Raw genomic sequence first — 17,289 nt, forward strand, 5'->3', positions numbered from 1 at the left:
TGTCTAGTACCTTCTGCCTGAAAAACTTTTGTTAACAATTTTTTTTTTTCCTTCCAATGCTTCAAAGACATTATTCCATTGTTTTCTAGCTTGCATAGTTTTGGATAAAAAGTCTGCTGTATTCTTATTTTTGCTATTCGAACTATAAATATTTCTTTTTTTCCCCTCCAGCTGTCTTCAAAAGATTCTCTTTTTCTTTGATTTTTTTAGCAGCTTGGCTCTTTGGTGTGTATTTTTGTTTTGTTTTCTTTGCTGGGGAGAGGGGAGGGTCCCTAGACTTCATAGATTTATGGTGTGATGTCTTTCATTATTTGGGGAAATTTTTCAGCTGTTAACTCTTTAAATAATTCTTTTACTCTGTTCTCAATCTTTTCTCCTTCTGGGATTCCAGTTATACTTACTTTAGACCATTTGCTATTTTCTCTCAGCTTGTAGGTGCTTTGGTGTTCCCCCCACTCTTTTTTGTCTCTTTGTGTCTTAATTTTTATTATTTCTATTAATCTACAAGTTCACAGAGTCTTTCCTTCATTTTGTTGAGTATACTATTCAACCTTTTGAGATCATTATCTTTGATAATGTTTTTTATTTCTAGCATGTCCATTTAACTCTTATAATTTCTGTTTATGTACAAAATTCCGTATCTGTTCATGGATATTATTCACCTTTTCTGCTAAATTCTTTAATATATTAATCATGATTATTTTAAAGTCCATATCTGATAGTTCTAACATGTTGGTCACCTATGAGTCTCTTTCTGATGTTTGATATATCTCTTGACAGTGAATTATATTTTCCTTTCTTTTTAAAATGTATCTCTTAATTTTATATTGAATGCTGGATATACTGTATAAAAAAACAGTAGAGACTGAAATTAACAATATTTACTCTCTGGAAATAAGCACACTTCCTTTTATTTCAGGCAGTTAGTATGGGGTGGAGGACCAGCCAACCTAGTCAGAAGTTGAGCTGGGTTCATGTTTTGCTGTTGCTAACTTTACTTCAGTGTAGTAGTCTTCAGAGCTTTAGTAGTGGGCTGTTTTCACCTTGTGATTAGAGTAAGGGTACTAGAGGACTTTTTTTTAGTGCTCCTGCTCTCTTCACCCTTCAGCCATTCATGCCTGCCTGTTCCACAAAGATGTTCTCTCCATACTCTTGTTCTTCTCCCAACAGTAGACTATTATTGACAAACACCATGCAGAACATCCATCACTGTTACTATTAATCTAGGAAGCAAAACCCATTTCTAAATATTTTGGTGCTAAGTAGACAAAAATTCAAAGTAGATTAAGTAATGAGGAAAGAAACTATAATTTTCTGTTGGTTGTACCCATATTACAGTTGCTACATGTGATTAAAGAATTAAATAGGTAAGTAAATAATTAAAGCCCTATATTGATTAAATAATAAAATATCCTATATTATTGATTCAGTAAAGTCACATATTAATTATACTTGAGAAATATTATTGTTAGTAATCTGAAAACTATAATTTCTGTGAGATGTATAAAATCTGAGTACATAGTAAAGGCTTACTTATTGTCAAATATTCTTTTTTTAATATGAAACTTGAATACTTCACATTGTTTATGTAGAGAAGTGTATTAGTTTCCTGGGGATGCTATAACAAAGTACCACAAACTGGTGGCTTAAAACAACAGAAATGTATTGTTTTACAGTTGTGTAGGCTGTAACTTCAAAATCAAGATGTCAAGCAGGACTATGCTCCCTTTAAACCTGTGGACTAGGAGGCCTTTTTTTTGCTTATTCCTAGCTTCTGGAGGCATCTGGAGTTCCTTGGCTTGCGACAGCAAACTCCAGACTCTGCACTCCAGACTCTGCTGCTGTCTTTATGTGGCTGTCTTCCATTTGTGTTTTCATAGCTTCACATGGCATTCTCCTCTGCATCTCTCTCTTCTTCGTGTAAGAATACAAGTCGTATTGGATTAGGGATGCAGCCTACTACACTATGACCTCATCTTAACTAATCTCTCTGCAGTGACCCTGTTTCCAAATAAAGTCTGAGGTAATGGGGGTTAGGACTTGAACATATATTTTTGGGAGACATAGTTCAACCTATAATAAGCAGAAATAATGTCTGTGTCTCAAAAGCCTACTCCTTTATAAGTAGCATTATCTCAGATAAAGATATTAAACTTTTGAACTTAAAAGGCAGGCTAAGAATATACTCCTGAGTAAATCTGTGTGTCATAAATTTGTGTTTTAAGTTTGTAGGAAGAAATTTGATATTTGATTCCTTTTCAATTCAGGTAAATTTAAAGATAGCAACTGACATTTTTTAAATCACATTTTAATGAAAATATTTACAAACTTTATCCTGTTTCCTCCTTATTTGGAGCATTATTCATACAGAATTCTGGCTAACTTTAGAAATTCAGTCATTTCCTTAACTCAGCAATGGGATCGTTTGGGGATTTTCAGTAATATTTTTCACTTAGTTATCTAAGACATCTGAATTTCATAACGCATGTAGCTGGCATTCACTGAAAATGAATAGGCTCTTAAGGGGGTCTTTGAAGTTTAAAATCTAGGATTCTAATCTCAGTTATAGTTTGGTATTGACTAAAAAGTCTCAGAATAGTATTTGTGTCCCTGCATTTAATATGAGTCTATTTTATGTTGCGTGTTGTTTTAAAATCCTTGTTCAATATATATTATACAAGTTCAAATTCTATTATAACAAAGTAATTGTTCATAGAGGTTTAAAAGTGTCATAGTAATAGAGTCTGAAGGAAAAAACATGAGGAATGTGATTAAAGTAAATGTTATTATGGCATCTTTGTAATGTTATCACTTTTTCCAAACCAATACTAGTAAGAATTTAAGTTATAATTGTTTTGACTTTCAGCATCTATTCTGAATCACCTTTCTGTTCACTAAGAAAAAGCACATCAAAAATTATTGTTATTTCTAGACAGTATAATTTTTCAGAGCTTAGCTTTCTGGCTTAGCTTGTAATAAGAATTTCTGATTTATTTGCCATAATCTTTATAGTCTCTAGTAATATGTACTTGGGAAAAATTTAAGCACCTGAATTATAATGATTCATGATTGGAAAGCTAAAATAGCAAAATGTAACACATTAAAAAACCCAACACAGCATATTAAGTACTTCTTGTGTGCAAAACATGGACACAGTGGAAATAGAAGTAGAAACTGAAATGAATAAAAGAATGTCAAAGCTAAAAAGAAGTCCAACCAACTTCTACTCCTGCTTCCCCCCTTTTCCAGATTAGGAAATTGACATCAGCGGAGGTTAAGAGGCTTTTTTATGGTTAAGCTTAGCGAAACCCCAAACTTAAAGGCTTTATTATAATTATTTTATAAGTCATTACCTCAGTGATATTACAGGGGTTTTTTTAATATTAAAAACTTCTACCTTGCCTTATTGAAATTCTTAGTTTTAACATTTCAAATTTTAGGTAACAAAATTTCTAATTTCTACTCCAACAACCAGGACTAGTCCAAGGATTTCATCATTAAATAGTCTTTCAATTCAGGTCCTCAGTTTATGACATGTCCACAACTTTATTTACTGAAAGAGGAAAGTCTTAGTTTCTATTGAAAATAAATCTCCTTTGTCCTTAAGTAGCTATAACTGAACTTTAATTACAGTATGAGATACTGAAAGTGATTGGGAAAAGATGCATATCATTCTAGGTCTAATATTGGAGAGGGTGAAAAAGTGAGAAAGATTGTATCTGATGTCTTCTCTTTTCTGTCTGTGAAAGTAGGAAGCATGGTTTCTGTTAAGAATGCAGAGGTTGGGAAAGGGAGGGACTTTTAAAAGTTGTGACTATTTGGATGGCTCATCGTGGGTAATTGTTAAGGATGTGTGAAAAGATGTGCAGCATAGTCTAAGGGTTTGTCTTTGTTTGTAAGGCCTATAAGCTTTACAGAGTTAAAGAAAAGATTGTGTAATTTGTTCATTCTTTGCTGTGATTCTAATATTGTTAGTTAAAGCACTTTTTCTCAGAGATTTGGAAACTTCTCTCTCAACATGGAGCTCAATGAATGGGTGTGTGACTCTCCATGAATTCTGATATGGATATGAAAATTGTGTTATTGTACTATGCCTCTTTAATCTCTTAACCAATTATATGTGAAATAGATTTTGTCTATTATCTTCTCTCTGTTTAGCCTGCATTTTTGGACAGCTGTTGTTTAACGTAGATTGGTCTTAACATCTGTTAAGTTCATGGGTACCCTAAAAAGATTTTGAGGGGGAAGATACCCAAAAACCTTTCAGAAATGAGTCTTTAAAATAGATGCACAATTGACACCAAGACAGTGCTATTGTCTTGCTGAACTGAGTGGAAAAGTATTTAGTATACCTTTTTTAGTGTTTAATGAGGGAACATTAAATTAGAATTCAGATTTCCCAAGTTTTAGTTCAGAATGCTGATATTTAATCATCACAATTTCTTTAAGCAAAGTCTGAGTTGAAATATTCGAAAAATGAAATTATGGTTTATGATTTATCTTCTTAATTCACTTATTATAAGTTATCTCTAAAGTACATTTACAGTAAAAGTCATTTTTCTCTCTCTGCTAAGGGTTAGCTTTCATTTTGGCCATCAGTAACCCTAAAATGCCTTTGTTAACTTTATGCTTCATGCTACCATTGATTATGCCAAATCTCTAGCACTGACTATAATGTGTGTGTGCGGCCTGTGCACAGCCAGCATTGTTAATTAACACTTACAGAGCATTTGTGCAGGATGCTTTTATAGAAAACAGAGAATGTGAGGCAGTGCACAAGTCCATGGCAGTGTAACATGTTAAAAGTGAACTCTTTAGTTGCTAGAACTTTGAAAACACAAAAGATAATTTATTCAGTAGTATCTCCACAACACATACTTTTCTCATATTTCTCAATGTTAATTTTTAACAAAATTTAAATGAAAGCTTACTAGTATGATCAGCTCCTGCAGTTTATTTCTCTTGTGTAGTCATAATTGTAGTCATAATTTTCTGAGGTGTTGCATCGTAATCATCACCACAGTAACCACTCCCGATGTCACAGAGGATTATTACTTCTGGTGGGAAATAAGTAGTTTGAGTAGATGGATGCATAGGAATGAAGATCCTGTTATTATACAGATCATTAGAGGGTGGGAGGAAAACATATCAATTACGTATGTAGGCATAATTCTTTTAAAATAGATTTTTTAAATTTATATTTGATATTGAGTTTCTGAGAATAAATATGCAAAAAGGTGATGTTTAAACCACAAAAGTGGAAGGTAGCATGAAAATCATAGACTTTTAGATTATAAAAATAAATTATTTTTAAAAATTAATTTTAGATAAAATTTGCTATTGCAGATTACAGGCTTCTTTGACATCCAGCATCATGCTGCTTCTCCAATCTTTCTCTTAGTCTTTTCGAAGATGTAAGCCTTCTAAATTCTCTTTTCAGAAAGCCAGTGATTATAGAAATGATAAAAAAAACAAAACAAAAAACAATAAAAACCAATGTATTTGCTAATGTTATTGTGAGGCTTTTCTATAAGCAAGAGTATAAAAGAGTTCCAGAATTGTGCTTATCCAGTCATATTATTACACAGGCTTGATAGTCAACTTCTACTAGCTACTCGGCTCTCTTTCCATTTTTTCTTTCAAATTCTAATATCTGTGTATGCATCCATTTATCTCTCCCTCCTTCAACATGAACAGCTTTTTCCCCCATGTACATGCTGTATACTCTTGAACTAAATTAACTGTCTTATTGAATGTACAGAAAAGTCAACTGTGCAAAGACCTGCTCCTGTATATTCTGCAGTAGGTTCAACCTCACCCATCAGATTTACAAATCAAATACAATGCCAGTTGTAGTGAAGGAGTGAAGCATCAGGAACTCACACACTGCTAGAGGGAATATATACTGGCTTTGGAAGCCTGTCTGTCATTATCTTAAAAAGTGGAAGATGTACAGATTCTGTGAACCAACAATACCACCTGGGTATTTTAAGTAATAGCCCAAACCTAAAAATAAGCCAAGTAACAATAAGCAAAAGAATAGACAAATAATTTTGATGTGTTCATACAATGAATACTGTACAGCAAAGAAACATATAACAGAGTAGATGAATTTCATAAACATACTGTTGAGTGTAAGAAGGCACAAAAGATTTCATTCAAATAAAGTTCAAAAAACAAGCAAAGCTAAACCATATTGTGGTGGTTTAAACATTTAAAAAGAAGTAAATGACTTTCATTCTCATTCCCCCTACTGCCCATCATAATTTACCAAAATCTACCCTAAGGCCCCATTCATTCCATAAATATTGAGTGCCTACTGTGTACCAGGCGTTTAGGGAAACATACAAGCAAATATGAAAGTAGGATATACTATAACCCATCACAATGATTGTATTCAGTGGTTGTTTTGAGGTCCTTTCCTCAGCCTTAGTGTATAACTTGTACCTGCTCATGGAATACCAATTTGCTCACATTTTTTCTCATTTGTGAGGCATAATAAACATGAGATACAAATTTTATTGCTTCCTGCTTTTGGCTACTGGAGAGTAATATTTTGTTAGATTTAAAGTGCAGTATCTTATTACCTAGTGTGAAGAAAGATCATATTTGTGCTGGAAACTACTTTGTGTGACAGGTCATCATTAAAGAATGTAGCAGGGCTTAAAGAATTGGTGGGCTGCACTTTCTCCAGTGGTTGGATGCCTCATAATTATGGAAAGTAAAAATGTAAATTATATTTCTAGAAGTGAGAACTCAGGATGTTTCACAAATTAGGAGTCACATATTATCAGAAGAGTTAAAAGTGAGCGTGCATTCGGGGGTATGAACGTTTAGGATAAGGAACGTTTTGGAAATAATTTTTAAGCGAACAGTAATAATACTCATCTTAATATCATAACATAAAGCTATAGAGCTACCTTTACTGCAGAAAAACCATTAATATGGATTTGTGTAATGACAGATGTTCTAATATGTATTTTAAATAATTTGTAAGATGCCTTTAAAAACTTATTCACTTGTTTTGGTAGAGTAAAAGAACAAAGCATTATTATTTATTTCTTTTTCATCTTTAGATTGTTTAAAATATTTTAATAAAATTATCTTTAACTTATATCTTATATGTGCTTTGCTTTTCTTCTCAGATTTAGTAATAATGTAATTTCAAATGTAGAGATTGAGCTTATGCTCTGCAACCAGCTCTTGATAACACGTAGCTATGTAGTAGACAATCCAAACAGGGCAGCGAGGGAGGAAGGGAAACATGTAGGAAGCAAAGGAAGGGAAGAAAAACACTGTGGCTCTGAAACACAAGTAGGTAATTTGCCTTTTAATTGTAGTTATGTTCTTATTTATTACATTATTAAATTTGATGAACAGATTTGTTGAATAAATTTGTATTAAAATTTATTGAATTATTTAATGTTTTGAATATTGAATAGCTAAGTGTTGATAGGAAGGCAGCTTAGTTTTTTAAGCATACACAATTTATATTTTGAAAGCCCATATTTACTCAACAGTTAGAATCAAAAACTATTTCAGCTTTGCAATTTAGGAATGAGATGTATTGTATATGCATAGTATTGAAGGTTTGAACATTTAGATTTGTCATCCTGATATTTAGTTTTTTCTGACATGATCCTCATACATATTGCCCAACAATTTAGATAATTTACATTTATGTTATTGGAAAAGAAAACTTGAGATTTCTAAATGAGATATGACTGATGTATTGGGTTGGCCAAACAATTTCTTCGGACTTTTAAAACTCGAACGAACTGTTTGGCCAATCCAATACTTGGCTGACTCATGTGACTAGCTACCTCGGCACTTAGGAATTTTCTGTGATCTGATTAGCTTAGGGTCCATTTCTGCATCTGTGTAATGATACAATAAAGCAAGGTGGACATGGCACAAAACTTAAGTGAATAAAACTATTTTTTTTTCATTTTAGTACAGATTTCCTTAAAATTCTTCAAAATTTTGAGCTAATATTTATGAAGCCCAGCTAGTTGTGTGTATATTTCTGCCACAGGAAATGATATGTATTGTTTCATTTTCTAATATGATTCGGCAACAGTTATAAAGATATGACCTTAGTTTCAGTTCTTTTATTAGGAAAATGAAAATCTTTCATTTACTAATTTCAGAGCTGTAATTCCTTTTTGAGCCATTCCTTTTACTAATCCGTTTGTTATGCTTCTATAGCTTTAAGATCCAGTATAGCAGCCATTAGGCAAATTTGACTCTTGAGCAATTGAAATGTGGCTAGTCTGAATAGACATGTAACTGTGAGTGTAAAATATAAAATACGCTTAGACTTCAAAGATTAATTACAAAGAAGAGAATTAAAATATTTCATTAATAATTTGTATATTGATTGTGTATTAGAGTGATCATATTTTAGATATATTGGATTGAGTAAAATATATTACTAAAACTAATTTTTCACCTTTTATGTTTTTAATGTGGCTACTAGTAAGTTTAAATTACATATGTGGCTCACATTTGTGACTCTTATATTTTTATTGAACAGCACTGTTCCAGAGTCTATCATATTTTATATAAGGAAGTCAGATTTAGAAAGACATAGTCTTTCTTTCATCTCTTTGGATTCCTATGTTCAAGGGTTAGAAAGTGTTTTAAAGCAATTTATATGTTCCAACAGTTAAATGACATCTGTTCTATGTAATGTAGATGTACACATAACAGAAGGTGTGTTCAACCATTTTGACCACTGGTTGTAATGCTGAAGTGTGTTGGTATGCTCTTGAATGGAGAGAATAAGGAAAAATGAAACACAAACTAAGAATTGAAAAAGGGAATGTGCTCATGTACTATTGAAAATGCCAGTAAAAAGACCATAGTACAAATCTTAAGGAATTACATATTGTAATCTAGGATTATACTGTGCTGCGGATGGTTGTCTTTGATAATTGACTTTGAAACCACTGATAGAAAGATATATGTAGTAGTTTCCAAGCTGAGAAAAAAAATATTCCAACAGAATATTCGTTCCTATTTTTTTCTCATACACAGAGTTGTCATTTGTGAAAGAGGAGGCAAAAAATTTCGTCATAGTCATAAACTCTTAGAACCCACAGCAGTTCTTTAAGTTCCTACATGGTACCAATGAGAATAATCTTTTTTCTCCTAAAAAGTGATTGTCTCTTTTCCCCATCTCATCCCCATTTCCATGTTTATTTGTTTTGTTTTGTTTTCCAAAAAGACATATTTAATGTCCTTCTTAGGTTTATTTTCTACTTACTCAATAAGGACTAACTCTGTTATGTTTTGTATTTGAAATTGTAAGGTACATTTCTTTTTTCTTTTATTTTTAATTTGACTCTTTGTTTTACAGATGAGGGCAGAAGTGCAGTTGACCAAGCAGGTGGTGCACAGATTGTAATTGACCATTTAAGGTCACTGTGCAGTAAAACAGATCCCGCCAATGAGAAGCTCTTGACTGTCTTTTGTGGCATGCTGATGAACTATAGCAATGAGAATGGTAAACAAAATTGAAAACTTGCTTTATCTGTGGGGGAAAATTAAAAATCATCGTTACTGTAGTATAAACAAAAATATTTAGAAAAATTATGAACAAAGCATTCGTAAGTAGCATATAGAACTACTAATTAGCCAACATTAAAATACAGTGTTTCAGAAATACAAAATGGTCAAATTTACTAAATGGGACTAATTGTTAAAGGGTTGTCCATGTTAATCAATATCAAAAATAAGAAACAACATAATGGTATGGTTTAAGATTTCTTGCTGTGAACATTTTAAAAATATACAGTGTTAAAATAGCTTCATGTTTATTACTTTATATTAATACCAAGAGCAGCTTTAAAACATAAATACTGTCTATATAAATAAAATTATTTTCTCTAGATACTGGATTTACTTATAACAATAAAATCTTTTAATGAAATCTAGCCTTAGAAAAATAAAGTTCAGAGCAACTGCTGATATTTGATTTTAGAAATTTAATAAATACTTGTAAACAGAAGTTTCTTTTCTCTGTAAAACTTTCTTAGAACCCAGCAACAACTGACATGTCAATTTTCAGATAGCCTGTATGGTCGTTAATTAAATGAACATAAAAACAGTGAAATGAAGGTTTCATTATACTTTTAAATGTCACAAAAAATTTATCTATTTATTATCTTCTGTGAATCACTGCATGGATCAAACACTCAAATTCTGGTAGGGTTCCTAGAATTAATACAAGTAAAGTCTTTCTGTGGCTTATTTCATCATGGCATTTTAAGTTGTAGTCTCTGGCAGAGAGAGGTTTTATTTATATATTGAATATGTAATAGTATTCTTTCCTGTGTTCTAGAAGAACATGGCCTTTTAGGTATATTTTCTATTTCTTCATGAGTCCAAAGAAATATTCTTATCAGTTTTTTTTTAAAAAAAAGATAAACATTGATGATAAATGGCTAACTGACGTTTGACCTTGGTGTTAAGTGATGGCAAATGGTAGGGACTGTAGCCCTGTCCCATTGAAAGGGGAGAGCCACTACTACTACTCTCCTTTAGCCAGTTGTTTTCCGTGTGGCAGTTTGGCCAAATACTGCCAAATCTTTTCATTTGGTGGGAGGAGGAAGCTAGAAATCTGACTTTTCATGTGATGTCTGTATTTTTAAATGTTGAATTACATTTGCTTCTTTAGCACTGTACAAGCTAAACAGAATGTGTCCTCAAGTCATATCCTTTCCAAGGAATACCAGTTTTAAACTTCTGAATTAAAATTATCCGTTATAATAATAAAAAATAGTTCTTATTCATCAAATGGCTTGCCTGTTAAACTTGAGCTAATAACAAATATAGTCTTTATAGGATCACTTACCTCTATTTTTCTTACCCTCAGTGGAATCATTTTTTGAAGGGAAAATGTGCTAAATATGAACAGTAGAAACAGAAATGCAGAATCTGGGTAATCTACAAAATGAATAGCCAGTTCCTAAATAATTGAAATTTGACCATAATACATAGGTATCTGAATTGCATTAAGAAATCATTGGCCAGTTGTTCATGTCATTTCCTTTGTCTTCAACTTTATTTAGGCTTAGACACCTGAGAAAGTGGGACAAAGCTAAGTGGGAGAATGGTTTAGAAAGATAAATGAAAGAAACTGGTCGTGAAGTTATTATGGCAGCTTTGGATGTAAAAGAATTAGTCTTGTTGTTCATCTTAACTAGTTGTTTATTCTTTGAGTAAGTTGTTCAAAAATCTGTACAAAAGTATATCAAATGGCAAAATGGTCTTCAAAAACATTACTAATTCTAATCCAAAGGAGATTGTGATTGAGTCTCTGTAATAGGATATCACGCTGTGTAGGGAAGTGTACTGAGTGCACAGTCTAAATGCATGATATATTTCTTCTGTAAGGCTAGGGTATTTTTTCTGCCTGGTGTGCAAGTATTCATAGGAAATAACTTAGAGACTTTGGAAAGGTATATTAACTTTGCCCAGAACATTATTTGAGCAGTGGTGTTTTTTTCCCATTATTCTAAAAGCTGCAATTTGAATACACCTTTCAAAACTTATTAGATAAAATAGAAGTAAACTTATCTTTAGTATTTTAAAGGAACAGATACCAAACTTGTAATGTTCTTCTTTCCCCTGTTTCCTTTTACATTTGTCTGCCATGGGGATCATAGTTTGTGAAGTAGTTCTTTTTCTCCACAGTGCTCTTTAACTTAAATTATATCCTTTTTTGTTTTGTATAATTATTAAGCATCTTTGTTATTATATCAATTATTTACTTACCCTTTTCCTTAAAATATATGTTTAAAGACTTTCCAACTTAATATTAGGTCTTCTTGGCTAACTTAAGATCATTTGGTATTGATCCTGTCCACCTGGAAGAGTCACTGAGACAAAAAACAATAGAGCTTTTTGAAACTCAGGAGGCACTTTTTATTAGCACTGATAAATGAAGTTCCTTTTTATGTGTATTTACTATTGAATTCCAATCCACAAGCCTCTGCTAATTTCTGAGTAGAATAGTTGAGTGATAAACACCTCCTTGTTACTCTAATCAAAAACTTAACTCTATCCCATAACTTAAGCCTCATTCGTAGTTAGGGAGTTATTCTTTAGCTTCATAGATAAAATTTTTTTAAATAAAGAAAGTACTGAAAGGGTCACAGAGACCCACTAACGTAGTTTCTCTAATGAGAACATTTTCAAATTGTTTATTAGTTCTAAAGGTGGCTTGACACTAGTCTGAGACTTAGGATATCTTGATTCCTGTCCATATAGTGGACAACTCTGAGAGTATCAAATCTTTGAATACATTAAATAGGAAATCAAGTTTCCTAAACACATGCAAGAAAGATATATAATGGAAACACTCAGTAAAGGAATTTTTATACCTATACTTTGGTAAAATTGTATAAAACACAAGGTTCATGAGTTTTAAAACTTTTGAACCAGCTTAAGACTTTTAAGCTATGAGCTAAATATTCTTTTGTTTCTCCACTGGTGGAGCAATTAAAACTTTTTATATTCAGACAAGTAAGTGTGGAATATCTGAATAGAAAAAGTTACAATTGCTTAGCTAGAAAAGTTGTATCGATAATATTGCTAAATAAAATCTCATAAATAAGGCTTTTTGTTTAGTAAAAATCATTTCAAATTTTTCCTTTTGGGAAAAATCATACCTGTTTTTCACATGGCAAAAAAGCACTCTTCAATTCTGTGGCCCTCCATAATATTCTGAGTATTTGACAGTTGTGGTTAGAGAAAAGTGTATTGACAGTTTGACATTCAATTTGAGGAAACATGAACTTCCTATAATTTCTTTATGTAGTTACAACTAATTATTCTATAAACAAGGGAATCAAACTCACTATTGTAGGTATTTTTATCTCATTAGTTTCTTGGATATCTTTTTTCCTAGCTTTGGTTACCCAGTGCCAAAACATTATAGTGAAGACTGAAAATTTTGTTCAGCTATCCAGCTGTTTTCAAACGTAATACCATTTTGGTATATAGTAGGGGTTTGGAAAATATAGATTAACTTTTCTGGATGCTTAGTATTATCTAAATTTTTTTAATCAGCAAAATCAATAATTGGAAGAAAAATATGTTACTGGTGTGTATTTTCTTCATTAAATAAGTTACAAGTATTATAAACTCTTGCCCACTATATTAGTTTATATTTGCTGGTCACATATTGGGTTAGCCAAAAAGTTCGTTAGGGTTTTTCCATAAGATGTTATGGAAAAATACAAACGTCGTTTTTGGCCAACCTAATACATGCCAATAGGAGAAGGTGGTACTGAAAACGTGCTGATAGGAACAGCAACAAATCTGTGGTTAAAAATTCACCATAGACGATGCACAAACATGACAAATCTGAGTATATATACTTGAAAGTTGATTGCAGTTTGAATAGAAACAAACCAGTAACCTAAAGCAAAGCACCAGAATGTTAACACCTTGTTGAAGAATCTATGGATGGTCACCATTTTTATTATAAGTAACCATGATTAATCAGTGCACATCTCTTGGAAAACTCTGTAATTGAGAGTTTAATTTTTTCTTGATATGCCTATGCTAGAGACACAAAATACAGAGAAAAGTCTGTAATAACTCTAAGAAAAATTATTAATGATGGCAAGCATTAAAGCAAAGACTAAAAGTTACTTGTTTTATATAACCTATGCCATAAGAGAAAAAAGTGGAGGAAGTAAACATGCCATCAGAAAAGGAAAAATTAGTTTCCTTCTAAAGTGACTAGCATAATATACACAATCTATGGTGGGCTTCTTCATGTGACCAGTATCATATATATGATATATATGTGTGTGTGTGTGTATATATATATGTAAATATATGTTTTTACAAATAGAGCTGATTTTTCTGTGATATCTTAATAACTCCTTATTATTGAAAGTGTTTTCTCTTTTTATGGTTTCTAAAATCTCTCTGGGATACTCTTATGATAATTCTCACATTTATTTGCCACATGGACTTATGATAACTGAACTATGGTTGAAGGGAGGCCATTTGTGTGATTTAAGAAATGCAGCTCATGGAGTATCAGAGCATAACAATTGAATTTAAGTATTAAGCCCAGTACTTAAATTCAGTTGTTTAAAATGACCTGTAAAGTATCTTCTCTACTCTAATTTAAAGATCACTTAATATGTAATTAGTTTTAGCTGCTCCTTTCATTTCAACTAACAGTTTACCGATTCTAATAATACTCTTCATTTTCCTAGTGAACTCAGCCCAATAACTTGGGTTACTTGATTTGTCTTTATACTTAAAATAGGAAGAATAGAAATTAATAACTAGAAATTAATAACTTTAATAGATTAAAAACTAAAAACACACTTTGGCCTGAGCTACTTGTTTACGGTTTGGTATTACTTTATTATAGGTAAGAAAGAACACTTCCTGGATATTAGATGCTTAGAAAATGATTTGCTTTGCATGAGTGAGGAACTAGTTTGAAAGTTTACTTACTGTGGGTATAAGCTAATTAATAATTCCGTAAATTTCCTCAATGCTAAAAACTTTTTGCCTGACTTTAAGGGGAAAAGACAAAAGCAAAGTGTATCTTTGTAATTTTTTGTCTTTTTTTCTTAATTATATTAATTTTCCTATATACTATTTTCATATATTTTCTGTTCATGTTTTTCTCTGTTTATAAAGGCATGGGAGATGTACTTTAAAGTTATATCTTTGAACCCCGGTTTGTCAGATTAAAGTACTCCAGTGTGTTAAAGTGCATTAAAGGTTTATTGTACCATTGAAAAGTTTTAGGCTTTAAAAAATAATATTAGAATTCTTTATTTACTGACTACTGTTCTGTGTTTTAAAAAATTCCTGAGTTTTTACTGTTTGTCCAACAGAGCTTTCCGATCTTTCTGAAGCAGGTTGTATTCATGAAGTTCTGCTACAAATGTCATTTTAAACAAATTGTTTTACTGACAGAGCAGTTAGTTGTTCTTGTGCCTGCTGCTAATTCTGCCTATTAAATTTGACCAGTTAGACTAGGTTAGCTTTTTCATCATAATCCTCCTAAACAATTACTATAATAATGCTGTTATTTAATAGACAGGCTAAGAACTTGCTTTTTAGTAGAGGTGTACCAAATGCACGTTTTGGTTTAATTCCACATGGACAAGTATTAGCATTAATATTCAGCTTTGGCCATTATAGAATGAACTTCTGAATACAAGTATAGGACATTTTATCACAAAAAAATGAAATGATTACTATAGTTTTGTTTAGTTAATGATTTAAAGTTTGGCATTATATTATACAAATAATACTTTTGCAACATTTTTAGCTTCTAGATTATTTTTATAATCATGACAGTGCTTTTAGCATTGTGATACTAAGTAACCAATCTTAACTGAGGACAGCGGAGTAACAAAATATGTTTGGGGTTCCTCATTCTCTAACATGTTTTTGTTCATTTGCTTTATATCTTGGTTGAAGATGACTAATCATGAAAGTTATCTAATATTACTTTCAAGAATTTCCTCATAGTGAAAACTTGAGGCGGCAGAGTTGGCTTTCTGATTTTCACTCATCTTCATAAGATGTAAGGAATTCTCGAATTGGACTTTTTCTTAAAAGATTTATGGCCTGAATGGAATTAAGTAACTAAAAATCAAAAACAACTCCCATTTAGTTTTTGTTGTAAATTCTAAAGAGATAATCTCTATTATTCTGCCTTGAGTTAATTTTTACATTTGTATAGCTTTCACCATCATTAGTTATTGCCACATTTTAATATTTCAATATAAATACACATTTACATTTCAGCTGATAGAATTTCAACACATGAAACACATTGGGAGATTTTTCTCTGTACGTGAAATGCTTACCTATATTTAAAAATGAATGTTTAGATAGTAAAGATAAAACTGAAAGGCCACGCCTTGTTTTTACTATTGATGTTACACTAGTTGAAATGTGATGGTGTCAAGCACATAATCATTGACTATGCACAAATTTGTAGATGCCAAAGATAACATTGAAGTAAGCATTCAGGTGTTTGACCTTCAAGGTAAAAGCCAGAGATGAATAATGGATTTTGGCCAAATATCAGTGCATCTGTAATTTAGACCACTTAAAATATTCATTCAGCGACAAACTCTGGACAGAAAAGTATCATATGTAAAATAACTTGTGTAAAAATTAGTGACCCTGTTTTCTAACTACAGATAAAATCCAGTTAACAGCAAACTGCCTATATTTTATTTACTGAAAAAAATTTTAAGTAATTATTTGAAAAATGTTTACTGGAAAGAAATTAGAAATCTTTGGGTTATGTAGATATTTCTTGTTAACACAGTTTGTGTGTTGCAAATAATCTCTATATAATTTTAAAGTGTAAAAACTTAATTATAGTAATGCTCCAGGGTAACTAGTATTATTTGGAGTTTTTTTTAAAACCAGTAAAATCCTTTTGTAAAACAGAATTTTTGTGTTTTTAAACACATATGATCGTAAGATATACATGTTGTCTGCAAATTAACCTGGCAGTTAGCTCAATTTGCTATTCAAAAATTTAGGCTTAAATTTATACTTACTGTAGATGTGGCCTTCAGCAATGCCACATGAAAGCCAAGACTAGATTTGTTTCTCCCAATAAGAGCTACTTAAGCAACAGCTGCCAGTAGTCCTCTTCTAAGAAACAAAAAAGCAATTTTAATCTTTAAAAGAGCAGTTTCTTCCAGAGATGAAAGCATAGAGTTTTCTTAATCAGAGTAGATATGTCTGTAGAAATCTTCTTTATAGCAGTATTCATTATAACAAGAGTCAATCTGTAGTAAATAATTGAACCTGAAGTGAGTCTAGGGAAGAAATTACCTACCAGATTAAGACACAATCATTCTAGATGTCACTGAATTGAGAACAGTAAATGGATAGGCCTTTTAATAATAAAACAATTTTCCTTTCTCTTGTGATTTGCTTTGAAGTTTTTCATTGTTACTATTGTTTTACATTATACTAATTCATGTAACTTTGTCATTTATCTCTAGAACTTTTACAAAAGGGAAATTTTGCTCTGTAGAGACTTTTATTTTCAGAACCCAGAAAAAAACTTTGTTTTTATTAACTTTCAGAAAGCAAGAAATGTGTAAATGTATTGTTTTTAAACCTCTAATATTCTCAGTACTAATGAATCTTGATTCTTTTTTTTTTTTTCATTGAAATTGCTGTTTGTCATTGAAATGTATAACCTGGGGCTTAAATTATAGAGATAATATGGGTGTAAAACGTATAATGCATGTTTTGTGTAAAGAG

The 17,289-nt window shown here is 31.5% G+C and overlaps 1 protein-coding gene across 5 annotated transcripts in view; it reads left to right on the forward strand.

Annotated features, from left to right (window-relative positions):
• Positions 1–17,289, forward strand: part of RAP1GDS1 (Rap1 GTPase-GDP dissociation stimulator 1) — a 149,077-nt gene that overhangs the window by 78,710 nt on the left and 53,078 nt on the right. For 4 of the 5 annotated variants that reach the window (XR_009052698.1, XM_057727897.1, XM_057727896.1 and 1 more), the window contains one exon: positions 9,362–9,508. The exons of the other annotated variant lie outside the window; for it this stretch is intronic. Coding sequence is in view for 3 of the 4 variants with exons in the window: in XM_057727897.1 (XP_057583880.1) it covers positions 9,362–9,508 (147 nt within the window). In the remaining variant the exon portion in view is untranslated. The remainder of the gene's footprint in view (positions 1–9,361; positions 9,509–17,289) is intronic. 5 annotated transcript variants of the gene reach the window in all.

This window comes from Hippopotamus amphibius, chromosome 3, assembly GCF_030028045.1.
Source record: "Hippopotamus amphibius kiboko isolate mHipAmp2 chromosome 3, mHipAmp2.hap2, whole genome shotgun sequence".
Lineage (NCBI taxonomy): Eukaryota > Metazoa > Chordata > Mammalia > Artiodactyla > Hippopotamidae > Hippopotamus > Hippopotamus amphibius.